The 18,258-nt window shown below is 41.8% G+C and overlaps 1 protein-coding gene across 3 annotated transcripts in view; it reads left to right on the top strand.

Moving 5' to 3' along the window:
* The window catches only part of LOC131459541 (transcription initiation factor TFIID subunit 4-like), a 74,906-nt gene that overhangs the window by 30,327 nt on the left and 26,321 nt on the right, over positions 1-18,258 (top strand). For all 3 annotated transcript variants that reach the window (XM_058629480.1, XM_058629479.1, XM_058629478.1), the window contains 2 exons: positions 2,496-2,621; positions 7,618-7,674. In XM_058629480.1, the coding sequence (XP_058485463.1) occupies positions 2,496-2,621; positions 7,618-7,674 (183 nt within the window). The remainder of the gene's footprint in view (positions 1-2,495; positions 2,622-7,617; positions 7,675-18,258) is intronic.

Genomic DNA, 18,258 nt, shown 5'->3' with positions numbered 1-18,258 from the left:
CCTCACACATGCTGCAGTTTGGCGAGCAGAGCCATTTTTGCTTCAGATTGAGGGTCAGAGAGCAGTAAATGCACCTCACTCCGTTTCTCACTGAAAAGAGCAGAGCGGGAAACTCTATTCTAGTAACTTGAGAAAGTACGATAAGCTGACGGGAATTAACAAAAGCCAACATGGCAACGTTCACGGTATCACGGCGAGCACTGTTAAATTTACGTGTTGATACAAAATAGTAAAACCCGTTCAAATTCCGTTAAAATTGTACATGGTCTTTTTGGAAGAAGGTACATGGGTGCACTTGTCATAAAACTTTTTTACTGCGTGACACTCATCTACCCATTTCCCGTGGCTGTCAGATAAAGCCATAACAATGCATCAGTCAATAAAGTCGGTTTGTTATGAATTTGTGTCGTTACGTTTAAATGTGTGGCGTGCATACGTGCAGGTGTTTATGTTTGAACGTGTATAGTGAATAGGAATATTAAAACTCACAAGGGACATCGTCTAAAGTGAGTTTGGAAAGACATCTTATGGGAGCGCTGACTTCTGTTGGTGTAAACGAAGAGGACACAAGGGACTGGGTGAGATGGAGGCAGATGATCCGCTGTGGTGACCCCTAAAGGGAGAAGCTGAAAGAAGGAAGTATGGGCAACTTTGACACACAGAGTGGGATGGGATACACTTTTTTTTACCCACACATAAACAATCAGAAGTCAAATGTAAACTCATGAAAGTTAATATGAGAACTTGTCTTTACCCATACGTTGATAAACAGTCTTTTCACTCAATCAAAACTTGAGCTCTGAAAGTCCTTTGATTCGTGACAGTGCACAGCTGCACACTTTACTCATTATCAGTAGCTTTATCTCTCACACATCTCTTGTATATAACTGTATTACCACATATAACTGGCGCACATTAAAGGGCAAATCTATCTCAACTACAAGCTTCAGTCTCGACATTATTGGGAGGAACTGGGGGGAACTTTGAAAATGTTTTTCCCGACACCAAGGCGGGACGACGATGAGGAGGAGGAGGAGGAGATAGGAAGAACGTTGCTACAGCTGTCACCGTCTTGTTTTGTGCCCCTTTTTCCCCCGTTCTGTTCGTTCTCCTCTTTTGTGGTTTTGTAAATGAGGTGTATGTGAGAAACACGGGGCTCTGTGAAGCCACTCTGTTGACATCAGCGGAAAAAAAAGAAAGCACGCTCTTGAGAGAGAGAGAGAGAGAGAGAGAGAGAGAGTGGGAAAAGACCAAAAGATGAAGCGGCCTTAAAGAGCACCCTGGCTTTGGCAGTGGCGGCAGGAGAGTGCAGGCTCAGCGCTGCTACAAAGAGGAGGGAGACTGGATAAGAGAGGGAAAGGGAGGTGGTGCTGGCAATGAGCTTCCTCTGATGTGCCTTTTGTGTTCTGTGCCTCTCACTCTCCCTCTCTCTCTCCCTCTCCCTCTCCCTCTCCCTGTCTCTCTCTCTCACACGCGCGCTCATACATACACGTAACAATACAAATAATGGAATAATGAATCAAGTGCAAGGGGAGAACAGAGCTGCAGATGCAGATATACACACTCACACGTGAAATAAGCAATCATCCTATTAACTTTTGATGACCTACAAAAGTTGTTTTTTACCTTTCGTCTTTTCTTTTCCCAAGTGTCTGGTGATGCTCACAGTGTAAAGATCAGTCTGTAAATAGAAAAAAAAAAGTTAGTGCCTTATCGACTTTTGATTTGTTCTGACTGTCGTTACTTCTGTCTTCTTGGTTCAACCAGATGTGCGGTTCATCGGGAAGTTTATTTATTAATTTATTTATTTATTGTAATTAAAGTGTTATGCTATTGTGTTTTTGTTGTTTTGTCTGCTAGGTTCATGTCAGAGTAAAGGGCGCCATCATATGCTCACATGAGGGTCAAAAGAGATTTTTTGCTTGTAAAAGGATAATAAGTCCATGTTTTACAGTTGCAAATCAACCATTGTAAACGTATAAATTGAGTAAATATGTATAGATATATATGTATAGAAATATACATATATATATGTGTAGAAAGCCTGTGTGTGTCAAATACAAATCTTCGTCTTCTCAGTGTGCGTTAATGATAATTGGTGCTGGATGCATTATTTTCCATCTTATATCATCACAAATGAAGTAGATCAATTGTGTTTATAATCAATAGACGCGTTGATTATTATTTAGAGTTGTTGTTGTAAAGTCCTCAATATTTTACCATTTATTGAGGCTTGATATCTGTTGTTTTTTTTGTTGAGTGATGGAGACTTAGACAAGATTAGACCATTTCTGCCATTGATATCAAGAGAAATGCAGCACCTGTTGGAATACATCTTCACAGTGAACAACAGGTGTTTATTTTATTGTTTTCCAGATCATTCCCTGTGTGTAGAAGTTCTGTGTGAAATGTCCGAGTCAACAACTAAATGGGACACAGACCTTTTTTTTTTAACTGATACCGTAGCGGTGATGTTCTCTCTGTCTGCATGTCAGGATGATGAGTGCTACGAGCAGGCTGCAGACGTTCGCTCTCAGCTCCGCTTCTTCGAGCAGCTGGAGAGAATCGAGAAGCAGAGGAAGGACGAGGAGGAGAGAGAGATCCTTTTGAAAGCTGCGAAAGTAAGTTGTTTTCAAATGCAGCATCCTGCCACATGCTTGTGTGCGTGTGTGTGTGTGTGTGTGTATATTTGTGAGAGAGTTGTTTTGCTCCCATGCAACAGTGTGTGCTTGCGTACTGGCGTATGTGCGCGTGTAAGTGTGTGTGTGTGTCCATGTTGCTCCTGTGCAGGCCCCTGACAGATGAATTAGAGTGTGACTCTAGTGGATGAAGTGACCTCCCTGTGTCCTCCCAGGCTTCTGGCCCCCGGGCTCCTCTGTCCTGGCTCTTCTTCTCTGGACACAGCAGGGAGGAGGATGCCTATATACCGTGCAACTCCCATACACTCACCACACGCTCACCCAGCCCCATGTAGAACCTGAAAAACAGTATAGATGTCAAATAAGCCAGTGTATCCATCTATTTGAATATAGTAGGGCTTAACGATTTTGGTGATTTTTCAAGCTTTATCTATTTCTCATCAAAATATGCACTACTATACGTTACTGCAAGAAAATCTTGAAAGAATATCTCTTTGATACCAAAGTTGTTTCAAAAATAAGGTGAATTGGAGAATTCTCACTGATTGGATGGACTAGAGAAGATAAGGACTGGGTACTAGATAGAGTCTAATAGTCTGACAGTGGTGAAGGTTATGCTACAGACTTGCAATTAACCAGCGGGTTAGTTAAGTTAAAATATTTGGCAGTCATAATTTGTTGCCGAGTGATTCATTTAAAACATCAGAAATACAGTGAAGTCCATAAAAATTAGATATCAAAGCAATTTCTTGTCTTGGCTCCATTAGTTTTGAAGTCAAATGTTATTCACGCTGTTATTCAGTTGATTCAATTATTTAGTGAGAAAAAAATTCTGAATCCTCCATACTCCAATTATAAATAATGATTGCATAATAATAGTATTTTTAAATTTTTTTTTATTAATGTAGTGTTATTGGTTTTTGTACTTTGATGAAAAACTATTAATAAACAGTGTATTTTTCCGTTTAATCCAATTAATAGATTGGTCAACGTTGCACCATGACTATAAAAGAAACAAATAATATCTACACAAGTTTTATATAACAATATTAAAGTTACCTGTTCCATAACAGGTCCTTTGTATTTTTACCCGCCCACTATTTTGTTTCTTTTCTTCTTTTTTTTTATGGATTTGTTTATCCGTGAATAATAAGTCTTTAAATTTGTGAGGGTCACTATAGACTAAAAATAAAAAGAGACAGAGAGACTCTTTTCTAAATGAATATGCCCTGCGGGGCGACATTAGCAGACGGCTAGGTTAATTTAATTAAATTTAAATAGAGCCAATGTCCAACAGTAAAGATCCTCACTGCAGCACACCTCAGCGTCTTAATTGCATTGTTATGCTCTGGTCCTGTCATGCAGGACATTAGAAAAGCACCTCATTCATGAACCCCGGTTACCAGACCTTACCAACTAACTATTTATTCTCCTAAAAGAATAAATAGTCAGGTCCTAAGGTCTGACTAGAACCAGATCACGTCACTCCTGTTAGTGAAAGAAATCATTTTCCCTCAGCAGGACACAAGCCAGTAAAGCGTGTTGTTAAAAAGGGAATGGTAAAGCTTTAAGAGCCTCTCTGTCAGTTTTAAGTTCTATTTAAAAAAACAAAAAAAAACAACTGTGAAGATTTGTCTTTATTAACAGGATTTTGTACTTTAACCAAGTTCTATCAGTAAGGGCTCACCACAGGGCTTTTTGTATTACACAAGCCCTGACGAGGATAGTTTGACTTCCCCTCGTGGCCGTGTCCGTGGTTTTTTTTTGCCTCCTGTTGCCATGGCATTTCAGGTCAAGGAGAAGTTTGGAAAGAGATATTTGCCTGATGAGGGTAAATGTATTACACCAGCACACTTCATGACTGCATTTATTTGTGTGCAAAATCTTTTTTCTGACTGTTTCGACGTTTATAATGTGTGTATGTAAGATAATATGGCATTTATCCAACGACTGATTCACTTTGAAGGATTTCTTTGTTATCCAGAGCAAAGAAATTAAGAAAACATTCACATTTAAGAAGCTTAAACAATCGTAAATCTTGTTTTAATCATGAAAAAAGCTTCAAATCGATTAATCGATTATCAAAATAGTTGTCGATTGATTAATAATCGATTAATTGTTTCAGCTCTACTGTACAGTACAGTAAAAACATGGTAATAGTATGGTAATCGTTTTACTAATAGGGAAGTAATCTACTGATACCATCATATTTCTAATGTAATTGCCAGCTCGTTAATAACAATATCATAATTTTAACATTACAGTGAATAATGTCCAGGTAATAGCTTGGTAATGAGAATTACTATCGGCTGATGAAATATATTATAAAGTTAAAATTCATCCCCCCTTATGTTTCACACGTTTTCATTGTTATTAATATAAAGTGCACGTGTCCAACAAATCCTGAATGCCATATTTTAACTCTTTAAAATGCATTCTTAAAAAATATTGAAAATGACAAAAGGGATCGTTTTGTTTGCACTCGCCATTTTAGACCAATGTCCAACCCACACAGAGAGAAATCCATCACTGAATACATCATAAGCCTCAAAGCTGTGTAATGTTACGCAGCCAGAAGACATAAATGTCTCCTCTCTCATTTTTACCCCCCTCACATGCTGTGCAGAGCGTTTTTACACCTACTTCATGTAATATTGAGTATATAATATATATTGACAGATTACTCAATGTTGATTTAATTCTACTCTTTCCACGTGCAAGCCTGACCTGAATGTAACAGTTACAGCACACTCATTGGTTAGTATTAGTCAATAAAGGGCATGTAAGACAATCATTTGGTACATACTCAAAGTAGCAGAGGATGTCTCATTTACTGAAAACAGGGCTGACACTGGGGACACAAGGAAAAACAGATTTTAGCCACGCAACGAAGGCCCGACTAATAAAATCTACACATGCTTAAGTTGAGAAAATAAAGTCGGAAAAAACTATTGTCCTTTAGCTTGTGAACAATATGAGTTCAAATCATAACACAATATTCCATCATGATATCGCAATAAAGATATCCATCATGATATTTCACAGCATTTCAAAGTAAAAGTGCTTGTTTTGATATGGAACAATGTATAACTTAAAGGAAAATTAAGGAAATAATAACATGTACAACCGTAATTAAAACAACAAACAAGCTTCTATATATTTAATGTAAAGTTGAATGTCTCATTATTGTGATTATAGTATAGTATAGTATTATATTTTGTCTATATTTAATCACCTCGCTTGCAGCTGGTGCCTCAGCCACACGTGCTGTGTTTAAAGGAAGAAGAAGAAGAGGTAGTTGGCCATGTTTTTATTATAATATTATGATATTAAGTGGTGGGCTGCATGTGGCCCACGGGCCGCCAGTTTGCCACCTCTGGTCTACGATATATTATCTTGTTATGGTCGTTAACTTGCACACTCCAAACGTCCAAAAAGAAAAATCAGCATCTTTAAGTAAGAGGGATACTGGAGCTGTGTTTGATATGTTTGTGTCACTTGTGTCAACATTGACTGTGTGTCAGTACGTCATACGGCCACGCATTAAAAAAGTCTGACCTTCCTTTCAAGTACAGTATGATTCACCCACACGCAGCAAAGCTTGTCAGTGTCCATTTCCCAGTCCTCTTCTCCATCTCTCCCCTCTGCTGTCTCCCGTCAGTGGGGAAACCAGGGCAGCTGACAGAGGAGATGTAAAGCATGCCAGTGGCACCACTGCCCTCTGTCAACAGTCCATCTGTACTAGCCCCTCCTACTCCTTTGCCTGCCGCCTCCCACCTCACTGCTTGCCTCTCTCCCGCTTCAGCACCAGCTAATTTGACCCCTTAAAAAACACACACAAAATAATCCTCCCTCCACCCCTCTCTTCTCTTACAACCGCCCTCCCTTCCTCCATGGCGTCCATTTCAAATATGACTCAAGTCCTGGGGGAGGCTCTGGGCAACCAGAGGGCAAACACATTAGTCTTGTTTAAGATACCGACCAGTACGTGAACTGCCTGATATCTTTAAAGCCAATTAGTGGGACGGCTGGGAAGAGAGAGAGTCTTGGTGCAAAAGACGGGAGGATGAGAAGAGGAATGGGCAGCGTTAGCATGAGCTCCTGTTTTGGAGGAAGGCACACACTCGGGTGTGAAAATAATCTATAAAACTAAATTTGGAAACAAACTGTTTGACGCTTGGAAGGTACTCTGTTATGGCGTGTTATGGTGTAATCCTTTCACACATGTTTCACTTACAGTAGGCCTATACGATACACCTTTTTTTTACAAAGTATCAGTGGATAACAAAAGTCTTAGGGGGGTTTTATGGACCTGACCTAATTCTGGCTAATCCAAACAACTGTATTCATTTAGTTTGCAGAACCGTGATGCGCGGGATCGCCTGCAGTGGTCAGCCGTACATGTACGTTTAGCAGTGGTGAAGGATTCCCAGGGACAAGTACATCCACCCAGATCTTCACTGCTGATTAAAATAGAAGTGCTGTGTTGTTACGCCAGGGACACACACACGTACACGTGCACGTGCACGCGCGCGCACCCACACACTCACAGCAATGGGTACTAGCCACACTGGCTCACTGTGATGCACACATACACATGCTCAGCCACTGCCACTGATACTCACTACATCCTTTGCCCTGTGTGTGTATGTCTGTGGGTGTGTGTGTGTGTGTTCTGGCTCGTGCAGAATTTTTAATAACCTTTTTTGATTAGAATCCCCCTCCAGCGGCTTATTTAGGGCTGGATCTGGAGCAGGTTTAAAGGCCACTGCCCCCCGAGGGGCGCTCCATCGCACTTCTCTGAATTCAAATACGATGTCCTTGACACCTCTGTATCCTGTTCCCATTTTGCACTATTTTTTGCTGCAGCAGCAACAGATGAGTGGGCGACGGGGGTGGTGGTGGGGTGGGCTCCCTAAACCAGCTGTTAACCTGTGTTTCCCTCCCCCCCCACCCCCTCCTCCTTTTTACTCCACAGAGTCGCTCCAGGCAAGAGGACCCAGAGCAAGCTCGACTGAAACAGAAAGCTAAGGAGGTAAGCTGCAGCGGAGATCATTACCCTTGACATTTCCCCGACTCCAGCGTATTAATTTTTCATGCCTCACTACATATGTAATGCCATTTAAAGTCAGACTTAAAAAAGTTCGAGGAATAATTTGTGCCGATTGATGTCCACGTGTGTAAAAATGATTTTCCAAGCACTGAAGAGACGCTGCCTTTTTTTCCTCCACCCCTTCTTTTGTCTTTTCCCTCATTTCTAGCGTTTTAGCATCTTCATCTTATGCCAGTTTGGATTTTGACAAATTACTATTAATTTTGCTTTTGCTAAAAGATGAGCTGTCAGGGACAGGGTGTACAGGAGTAACAGTGGTGGACTCCTTAGGTTTATTCAGTAAGAGGCAACTTTTGTGCGCATATCAGCTCCTTCTGCATGAAAAACATGATAGATACTGGCTGAATGCTATTTCTCTTTATCATTTTGTGCAGTATGTAGTTATTTTTGCTGCCGTAAATCAAGTTGTCAATTTTCCATGAAAACTCACTCCTCATGGCCACGACAATAACACATTTGAATGCAGACAGTGACTGTTTTAGCATCATAATGATTCATTTAAGCCAAAAAGTTGTCTATTGAGGCTCATAAGGCAATAAGAAAAAAGTAGCATGAGCAAACTTGTCCAGCTGCAGAAATATACATTGTTCAGTCAAAGCAGTAAGTTGAAAGAGAGTTGTGGATGCAGCAATGCATTAACTTTCACTGCTAGAAAGTACAAACAAAGTACAAAGTGGGAAGTGTTCTAACGTAATGTAGTGCACTGAACTTCTTTTCGTCACGCAGTTCTATATCCTCCTTATTTCAAGAGTAGGTCTTTGTGTATAATAAAAACCCCCCGTGGATCTCAGAAAGTAGCCCACTCTTCTTTTAGTGGTTGGTTAATGTTGTTTACGCAAACGAAATACTTCTGTCACATTGGAAGTTTGCATTTGCTTTTTTCACCCCCCCCCCCCCCCACACACACACACACCTCCTGTGTTTATGCGAGAATAACTTCATGGGGTGCGTTTAGTCCTTGGCTCGCTAACAAGGATCAAGAGGATTGTTTGGAGCTTCCACGGAGAAGTCGGTATAGGCAGAAGTATAAAAACAGACACCATTCACCTGTTGTTGTTGTTGTTGTTGTTGTTGATGCAGAAAGAGACAGATGTGGTTTCCTCTGAGCCACTTAAAAAGAGCCTTTTGTTAATCCAGATAAAGTTTACTGAGCACTTATGTGCTAACGTTGTCATTTTTTTTTTTGCTCTCAGTTCCACAATATTCCACCTGACAGCTCCACAGTGCAACCACTGTCCTTCAATTTCGCCCATGCAGCCATTCATGTATATAAAGGGCTAACTGTGAATGTGGCTCAGGGGCAACTTAGCATTGTTGTTTGGCCAAAGTATTTAAATTCCAGGATTTTACCCTCACAGTCTTTGTTGTTGAACTTGTGACCTTCAAGTGACAAGTTGACTTCTCTTACCTCTGGCTACTGGCAGCGTCCTGTCTTTTCTCTGCTTCTCTCCCGGACGTTTCTTCCGAGCAACAGTGAGCCCTGCTGCAGTTTCAAACATTCACACTAGATCTTCGCTTACCCATAAGCTCCACATATGCAAATGAAGTAGCGTAATAGGCAGCATGATCGGTCTGCCCCGGGGGCCATGTGATCAAAGTGGATCTCCTCCCTGTTAAGTGGCAGTCCGCTCGTCATCTGGATATGGGCAGATTAGTGCTTCGTGAGGAGATGCACATATGCACATCTTCACCTAGAATTTTAAGTAGATGGTTTGGAAAACTGTTACTTTTACGTAACGCTTGCTCCTGATAGATAGAGGCACTACCATCCAACTTGCCCCCTCCACCTACCCATATATGCAACACCCCTCTGCCAGCCCTCCCTCACCTCTTTCTTTTTCTGCTTAATGGCCGTCGTTTCTCAGCCCCCGTGCCGCTCCAGTTTTCATCACCTGACTGGCTAAAGGGGACAGGGCTGGCTGTTTGTGTCACTGCAGAGTCTGTCGGCAGCTCACACATCTGCGCAAATTTCATCAGGATAATGAGCCCAAGCTACTCTTCCAGGCGATGGGGCAGAGGAGCTGAGGCTCTCTTTAAGCCTCTCTCCATGATCATACGTACATGCTCATTCACACTCACACACACACACACACGCGCACATGCAACGACAAAGACCAAACAGTTTTGAAGAGATGGAATTATATTTTACGTTTTTGAGTTTAAGTTGAGCTGGGGCATGAGGCAGGTGAGAGTGTGTCTGTAAATTAACCACTGCAGACCCCGAGCAGTGGGAAGTAGTAATAGCAGTTGTATTTGGAATCATTGATCGATAATTCCATGATAACATTTCAGTGTAATGTAAATAAAGAGGTCGAAAAGAGAACTAAACTCCTCCAGGGCTCCGTTTACAGCCATTGCAAAATCTGGTTCAAGGCGGTTAACTTTGACCAACCACAGAGAGACCTAAAAAGGAGAGTCTAAAAGATAATCAGACAACGAAACACAATAAAACACGTGTTATCATCAGCAGTCTCTCAGAGATGGTGAGATCGCCTCGGGTCATATGTGAAACAAGTGTGTCTTTCTGTGGTCTTCTGATAAGAGGGGGCTCAGGGCAGAGAGCTGTGATCTTCAAACTATAGGATTTTAACAACCTGCGAATGAAAATCAACAATCAACACTTTTTTCCAAGAGATCCCGATCACAACAGCTTTAAATCACGAGCAGTAAAACGATGGTATGAACTGTCAAAGTTCAGATTGAATCTCAACTCAAGGCAATTTCATTTTCATAGCCCGAAATTTCCGCCTCGTAGGATTTTACAGTTTTATAAATCATGCAACACCTTCGTCCTTAAACTATCGACTTAGGAAAACTACACAAAGGAGGTGAGAACACAAGAGTCTCCTGTGCATCTCCACGATGCCTCATCATTACCGGGATTTAGTGGAGGAAAGAAAAGAGTTTTTGGTCCAACAAAGTGACATTTATTTACACCCTGTCGTTCCACATAGGTCACATCACGAGTACTTGAATAGCCTCAATCAATCAGGCCGTAACAGTATTAGTTAGTTCATACCTTTTCCCTTTCCATCAAGAAACCAGCACCTTCTTAATTCCCATGGCTGCCCTTTGACCTTTAGTGTAATGTGTTTGTGCCACATTAGTGATAAATAGGTCATATTTGCAATGCGCCCATGGATTTACAGACAAATGTCACTGGCTTCATTTGATACCAAAGAAAATATGAAATTGTGATTTTCTCTAGGCGTAGCATGAAGTTATCTGTCTTCTGTTATTTCTAAGCGGATCTGTGGATGTCCGTTTACAACATCAGAGATAATGGTACCTATATGATTCATGTTTTGAATAAAAATATGTGTTTTGGCACAGGCTTTAAAACAATAAGCTTTTGAGCGTAAAAGCCTGCGACGACCTCTGCTCCGACTGCTGACCCTTTTGACGACCGAGCCAAGTCAGGTGACCAGCTTATAATAATTAATAATAATTGTTTTCAGATCAGCGTCATGCACCTGTTCCTTCCACCTCACACTTTATCTCGGTCTCCCTCAGTGCACTCCGTACCTCACAGTATTGAAAGCCTTGCTCTAGAGCCACCATCAGACCCAAAACTTTCACCTGCACGTAACATATTTTTGACTCTCAGAGGTTGATGACTGACATTTATTAAGCACATTCATGCTCCCTAGTGAGTAAAGAATTTTGAACAATCCATGAACTATCTCATAATCTAACAAATGCAGTGTCATTAAGTTTGATGAAATCTTCTTGTGTCGATGCCGCGGTCTTTCGTTTCAGATCTGACCTCTTTGTTTTATAAACACTGTCGGCGCTGCAGAGCTCTTAGCAGAATCTCAGCGTTGTATATTCATGCCATGTCTCTAATGCCGTATCATTATTTGCACCAGCAACTTAATCCACAACCGCTGCTCCAGAAATCGCTGGCAGAGATTTTTTGCGTGAGAGAGGCAGAGCAGTCTAGCACCTCTGCTTCCTCCATTCACTAGCATTTGGCCGAAAGGTCAGATGAGCTATTTCAGAAATGCCCCGAGTGAAAATCAATGGGCAAATCGTGGAGCTCAGTTCCTGTTTGTTGTTGTTGTTAGCGGTGGGTCTGTGTGTTCTGCCTGTTCCATCAGTGAGGCAGGAGGCCAGGCAATGCCTAATCATTGAGAGTGAGAGAATGAGAGAGCGGGAGACAGAGGGGACCAGTGCGAGAGACAGAGACAAAGAGACGGAGAGGAAAGGAGACTTGAGGGTGGGGCGGAGGGGCATCGAGAGACATGGAGAAAGAGTTAAGGCCGGTGGAGATACATCACGATGTCAGACACACAGATGCACTGCAGCCAAAGATTCATCATCGCAGCTGCGTCTGCAGGCACAACTGGACGCAGGAATCAAGCGGAGTGGAGGAGAGGCCAGGTGAAGAGGGGTGGGGGTGGGGGTGGGGGTGGGGTGACGAGTGGGGAAGACAAATTGGTTACTCCAGTTGGACAGATCGCCTGTTTGGTCTGGTTCAGCTGCAGAGACCAACCACGTTGATACTTTCTCCGTGTGGCACAGCTCATGTGGGCGAGAACTCCCGAGTCCCACTGTGGTGCCAACTGGACACATCAGCTTGAAATCTACAAATATTACACACACACACACACACACGCAGGGATTTAAATGCATTTGATGCAACTCAGGTGAGCAACAGCTGTTACAGCGAAGACCAAATGGATGAGTTAAGCTGATTTATTAACTTTATTAGCTTGACCATCGACTCGGCTTGTTGTGATGGAATGTCACTATTGTCTGACTTGTGGAAGTTATATTAAAATCCCTTCTTTCCACTAAAGTATACTAGTTGTTTGATTGTTTGTTTGTTCCTTTTGTTTCACTCCATCTTCTTCTGTGTAGAAGTGGGTGATGGTCGACAGCAGCAGCGTTGAGTGTCGTCAAGCTTTCCCGGATGAATAACGGTTAAAATAGGGTTAATGTCATCTGATAGCCAAGTGTTTCTTCTCCCCTTTTCTCCTCCTTCTTTCCCCTTTTTTCCCCCCCACCAGTCTCCCACATTACCATGCCCTTGAATCAAAACAATCCACTTCTTGCACAGAGTGATTCCAGAACAACACCCAGAGAAACCTGGAGCTGTCCAGTTGCATTCTCTAAGGCTTATTTTAAAAAAAAATATTGTTCCTCTGCAGGAATTTTCACCCATTTCGACACAGCAACATTACCACATCAATTCAGCTCAAACTTAACTTTGACCCTTGTGCGGCTCCAATGACGAGCCTGCATTTATGCATCCTTCTATGTTGGATTCTATGAATCATATTAGGCTAAAAATGTGAAACATTCACATTCTTTAAGCCTCATACATAATTGTGTACATTAATATTTGAATCACAACCCAGCTAATATTCACATACGTGTTTTTGTTTTTTTGATTGGCCTGACGTCCTCCACGAGTGACCAGGTCATGGAAAAAATTGGAATCCACCCACACTGAGAGCCCAGTCAGAGCCTCGTGCTTTTTCATAGACTAGAGGCTCTAATATGTCAGAGGACACTGTAGCATTCCCTTAGTTTTTACACTATCAGGCCAGTTATATGTGCGAGTTCATAGGCTCTAATCCTCTGGCCTTCACCAAACTGCACTGCTCAAAGAGGCAGTTTCCCCCATTAGGCAGGCCCCAGGGCAAAAGCCTGCTCCCCTCCTCCGTGTTTTCTCTCTTTCTTTGCTGACTTTCAAAGAGAATTCCTGCTGTTTTGTGTGTCCCAATTCATAGTTGTTATATTCTTATCTTCTGGCCTCACAGATGCACAACCCTTTATGTGAGGAGCAGCATTCATGTTCATGGTCAACTTGCGAGTAGAAGAAGATTCAGCTCATGTGTTTTTTTCTTCCTTTTCTTGTCTGGTTTCCTTATTTCTTTTCTCCATACAAATGAGGTCCATTTAGCAGGTGCCCTTTTATTAGAAATGATTCCAACTGTAGCTCAATTTTGAAAAGATCCTTCAAGGAGTCGATGTGAATAATTTAATCAACACTTAGAAATGTCTGCTGGTCCTCGAGATGTGTACAGTGCAGTGTAGCCTGTTTTTATTTGTTGCTTTGTTGTCGGTCGTCTTAACTTCAGTTCTTTTCTTTTCTTTTTTTTTTTCACCTCGAGATTTATTACAAGAAAAAAGGCAAGCATTAAAAATACCTTTGGTGTTCCTGTGTGTTTTCGAATATTACAAAGTACTGTAATGAGAAGGAAAACAACAAAAAAGGAGATTTTTTTTTCTTCTTCTTCTTGTGCCTCAGAGGGAGATAGCGACTCATCTCCTCTGCTGTAGAAGCCTGTAGGTTCACTTTTCTCTTTGTGTGCCGGAGCACTCGTTGGGACTCCAGCGACATGGGAATTGGGCATACCGAGCTACGCTGGTGGCGAGGTGCCATCCTCCTGTGCTTGGGATATAAGTGAGAGGGAGGCAGGACACGTTGCAATTAGGCAACAAACACCACGCATACGAGGATAGCTGAGGAGAACGGGGGGGGGGAAAAAAGAAAAGAAAAGAAAGTCTCCACCAGCTCACTTCTCCCGTCTGACCTCTCACATAAACACACTTCCCTGAACAACTCGGGCTCGTCTTTTGTCCGTATTCCATTTCAAACTGGAGGTGTCATTTCTGTGGAATTCATGTGGGAAAAGGACAGTAGTGGAGGGCTTTGTGAGGTGAAGCTCAGTGTGCCAGCTCGGCCTGCATGTTTCCATTAGATTGTCATGTTGGCTAATTAGAGAGCAGCAGCATGATTCACCTTGTTAATTAGGAGGACTTGCACACCATGTGCCTGGGGGCGGCGTGGAGAAGAGCAGCCCAGCCTCAGAGCCTGCTAGTCGCCTGCTGCCTGTGAAGATTCTCCTTCTCATCTACCTTCCTTTTCACTTTTTTTTTTTTTTTGATTTGGAAATGAATAAATCATTGAGATCGTCCTCTCTCAGAGTGTGAATATCTGAGTATCTCATCTTTTCCTGGATGCAAATTAGGCGTGATCAATAGAAGGTGAGCGGCGGATCTAAATGTTAAAAAAAAGAAAAGGGAAGAGAGAGACAGGGAGAGAGAAGACAGCACAGCAGCATAGAACGAGACAAAGCAAGAGAACATTTAAAGTAGGAAATTTTCCCTTGGATAAGCAGTATTTTTAATGATTGCCACTCTCTTTGCTCCGGTGTGACACTGTCAGCATCTGCTTAACACTGACTTCTGGCTCCTTCATTAAACGCTGTTCTTTGGCAAAATGAAAGTGCAAATGTTATTATTTATTTAAAAAAAAAATAAAAAAAATAATGTACTCTGAAGAGCGGGCAATTTATTTATGCGCAGATTTCCTGTCGCCTACGTCTGCATGCTTTAATGCCTGCAAATAAGTTGCAAATGAAGAGGAACCATGGGGACATGATAGTGATGCTCACATAATGACCTTAGCTCCGGGGACAGCTCAGGGCTCAGAATAATTGGTCCTTGGCCCCGAAAACATTTCTGACATACTCAGCGACAGAGGAAACGACACAGTCAGAGCCAAGACTATTAGCTCATGCATGTATCTTGAATTCATCTACATAGGTAAAATCATTTTACTGTTTCTTTTACTAAGATATTTAAAAGAAGTGGTGATGAAACCGAACTTTCATAACACTTAACGAATATGTATTTGTATTTGGCTTGAACATACCAGGTGATATGCCGTACTAACTACTGTGGACCAGGGGATTATTAGTACAAAGATTTATTTTCAAATCAGGTAATATTGATAATTATTGCAATAGATTATAGTCTGATAATGAAAAGATTCAAATTCTTTCTCCCGAGGGAAAATTAAAGAAAAGCAGTTGTGGTTTTAAAATTCCTTATGGACAAAAAAAACCCCAGCAAAAACTTTTTAAACAGAGACACATTTCAATGATTCCAAAGTTATAGCTCTTCACACGATACATATACATTAATATGACATTAATAGTCAACCTTTTTCATATTGCATATCGCATATGCTATTGTACGATAGCATATCCTCGAGCTTAAAAGCAATACAGTGCAATTGTATATCTTAAAAGTGCGGTGAGACACGTGTCAGTGCAGCATGCACACTTTATTTAATTCTGATACAAAATCTTTTTACCTTTGCTATCACATAACATATGTGATTGTTGAGTTGTGGCGATGATGTCACGTAAGTCTCTCTCTCTCCAGTTCTAACACAAAGGCTTGCCTCACCATTAGTCACTCAAGGTTGAACTCATCTCTTTGTAGTGTCTGAGTGCAGATGGAGAAGTGAAACCTGATTGGTTGCCGCAAATGGCCCTTTCCCCCCGCAGCAAAGTAACTACCAGGCACTTCACATGAAGGAAGGCCTCAAGATGCAGCTCACAGATGTTCGCGTAATGTCGGCCATGTGGGTGTCAGGTGAATGGGATCCATGGATTACAGTCGTTCGGGAAACGCGTTCGTAAAATGTGGGCACACAGACGTGTTCAGGAGTAATTTGGCTATTTTTAAACCCTGAGCCGGTTTTCCATTGTTTTGTGGTGTTGTAAGTGATAAATAGGGACAGCGTGTTTGATTGAATGATGCCTGTGCTGGCTGAACAATGTCGGAGAGCACTGTAACGGCGATCCGATCGCCAAACGGCAGCCGTGTTCATTCCACGTTGTTTTAGTCTGCGTCACGGTGCATTCACTCAGTGTTTGCTTGTTTGCTTTTGCCCCGTTTTGAAATGTAAGCGCGTGACCAAAAAGGTCTGGCTTATTGAAAATGCAAGACTTTGTGGTAACAGAGTAAATGTGTTCCGGTAAGAGTGGAATCACATTAAAGAACAACAGTATTGTTAGGAGCGTGTGGTTTATGAAGTGAGCTTATTCCTCGTGTCTTTGTCATACACTGTTAATGGTAAATAAAGAGTCATTGAAGAGTTTTTGGTCGCTCTATTTAGATACACTTACAGAAAATGTGGTTATGGAGACACCTACTGTTGCAGTGAATACCACACAGGCCGTTTTGTGTTATGTTTTGTCTGCTCAGATGAAACTTGTAGGATTGTTGTTGTGCTTCTACGACTGACATCATGACGTTGATTAAAACACTGCTGTTTGGCTAATGTCACGTCGGCATAATTCGGGAAATGTAACCATGCAGTGAAAGATAATGTGAGCTGGGAATATCAACATTTCCTGCAGACATATTATATTATTATGTCTCCATACTGTAAACTTTGCATTGGCTTTTAGAGAATGAGAGTCACGAGGTTGTGAATTTGAATCTTTCTGTGAGACAGAATCCCAGTTTCGAAGGCCACATTTTTTACAACATTGTAAAAGCTAAAGACAAAAATGCAAGTCAGGTTTTAGGACAGCTGCGATTGAACCCGTGATGACCGAGTACTCGTTTAATAAAGTTTTTTTATGGCTGCTGTTTGACAAAATCCCCAAATCCTTTGTGTTGCATAAATAACTATGCGTAGTAGACTGTAAAAATGTAAATAAAAATCAGCAAAAACCATTTTTCCCGTAGTCATGTTTGTGCTGTTGTTTGTGGGAGAACAATAAGTGTGACGTAGTTGGAGAATCACGTCTTTGAAATGACTCAGCACAAATGTGTTGTTCACAGCTTCACAGTTCAAATAAATGGTCTGGATACTTGAGTTTGTGATGTCCATCCCTAATTAATATCTTGTCAAACACCAAAAGTGCCATATGTCATTTATATAGCTCCTCCTATAGTGTAAAGGTTAGAGCCATGGTAAGAGAGTAAGCACATTTCCAATGGAACGACCTAACCGTGCTTAAAATGTATAAACTATCTTTAGGGAAATAGAAGCGTTCACCAGAGTGACATATGTCATGTCTGTGTACTGAGTAGCTCCCTGCTGTGGCTTGGTGGACCTAGGCTGATTAGGGGAGGGTTATGAGAGACAGGCAAATGCGAAAGCCGTGGTCTGGCTTTTATACTGTGGTGTTTGCAGGGCAGAGAGCCCTCAAGCTTCCTTCACAGCCCCATAGCTGCTTGTGACGTCAAGCAGAGCGTGTTCTGCTCTACCAAGGACATCTGTCTGTAAGCGTCTGGGGGGCCATGAGCAGCCCCTCAGGCCAGGAGGGAGGGAGGGAGGGGGGGAGGGAGGGAGGGAGGGAGGAAAGAAAAGAAAGAAAGAAAAGCCTTTGTTTAAAAAAGAAAAAAGCAGGTTGGCCATCATGGCTCCTGCAGCTTATCCTCTTCTTCTTTGCTTCAAGCATATCACGACGATGTTGAGGTTCTTGCCATATTCTGGACTTGTTTGCATCATGAGAGAGACCGTGCTGCTCTTTCTGCCATGCTGAGAAACTGGACTGATCTTTCTTGTTTTGAGCTTGATGGACATTTTGAACAGTCCATCAAGAGCAATGTCAAGTTAGACTTTTTAATTATTAGATGAAACAAATAATCCACCTACACTCACTCTTGATTTGGTTTGTAAAATATAAAACATGGACAGACCACTGACTAGAAATAAAAGGAGTCATATGTGTCGTGTTGTTGTGA

The sequence above is a fragment of the Solea solea genome, chromosome 5, assembly GCF_958295425.1.
Source record: "Solea solea chromosome 5, fSolSol10.1, whole genome shotgun sequence".
Classification (NCBI taxonomy): domain Eukaryota; kingdom Metazoa; phylum Chordata; class Actinopteri; order Pleuronectiformes; family Soleidae; genus Solea; species Solea solea.
This window is presented reverse-complemented; position numbering and strand designations above follow the sequence as displayed.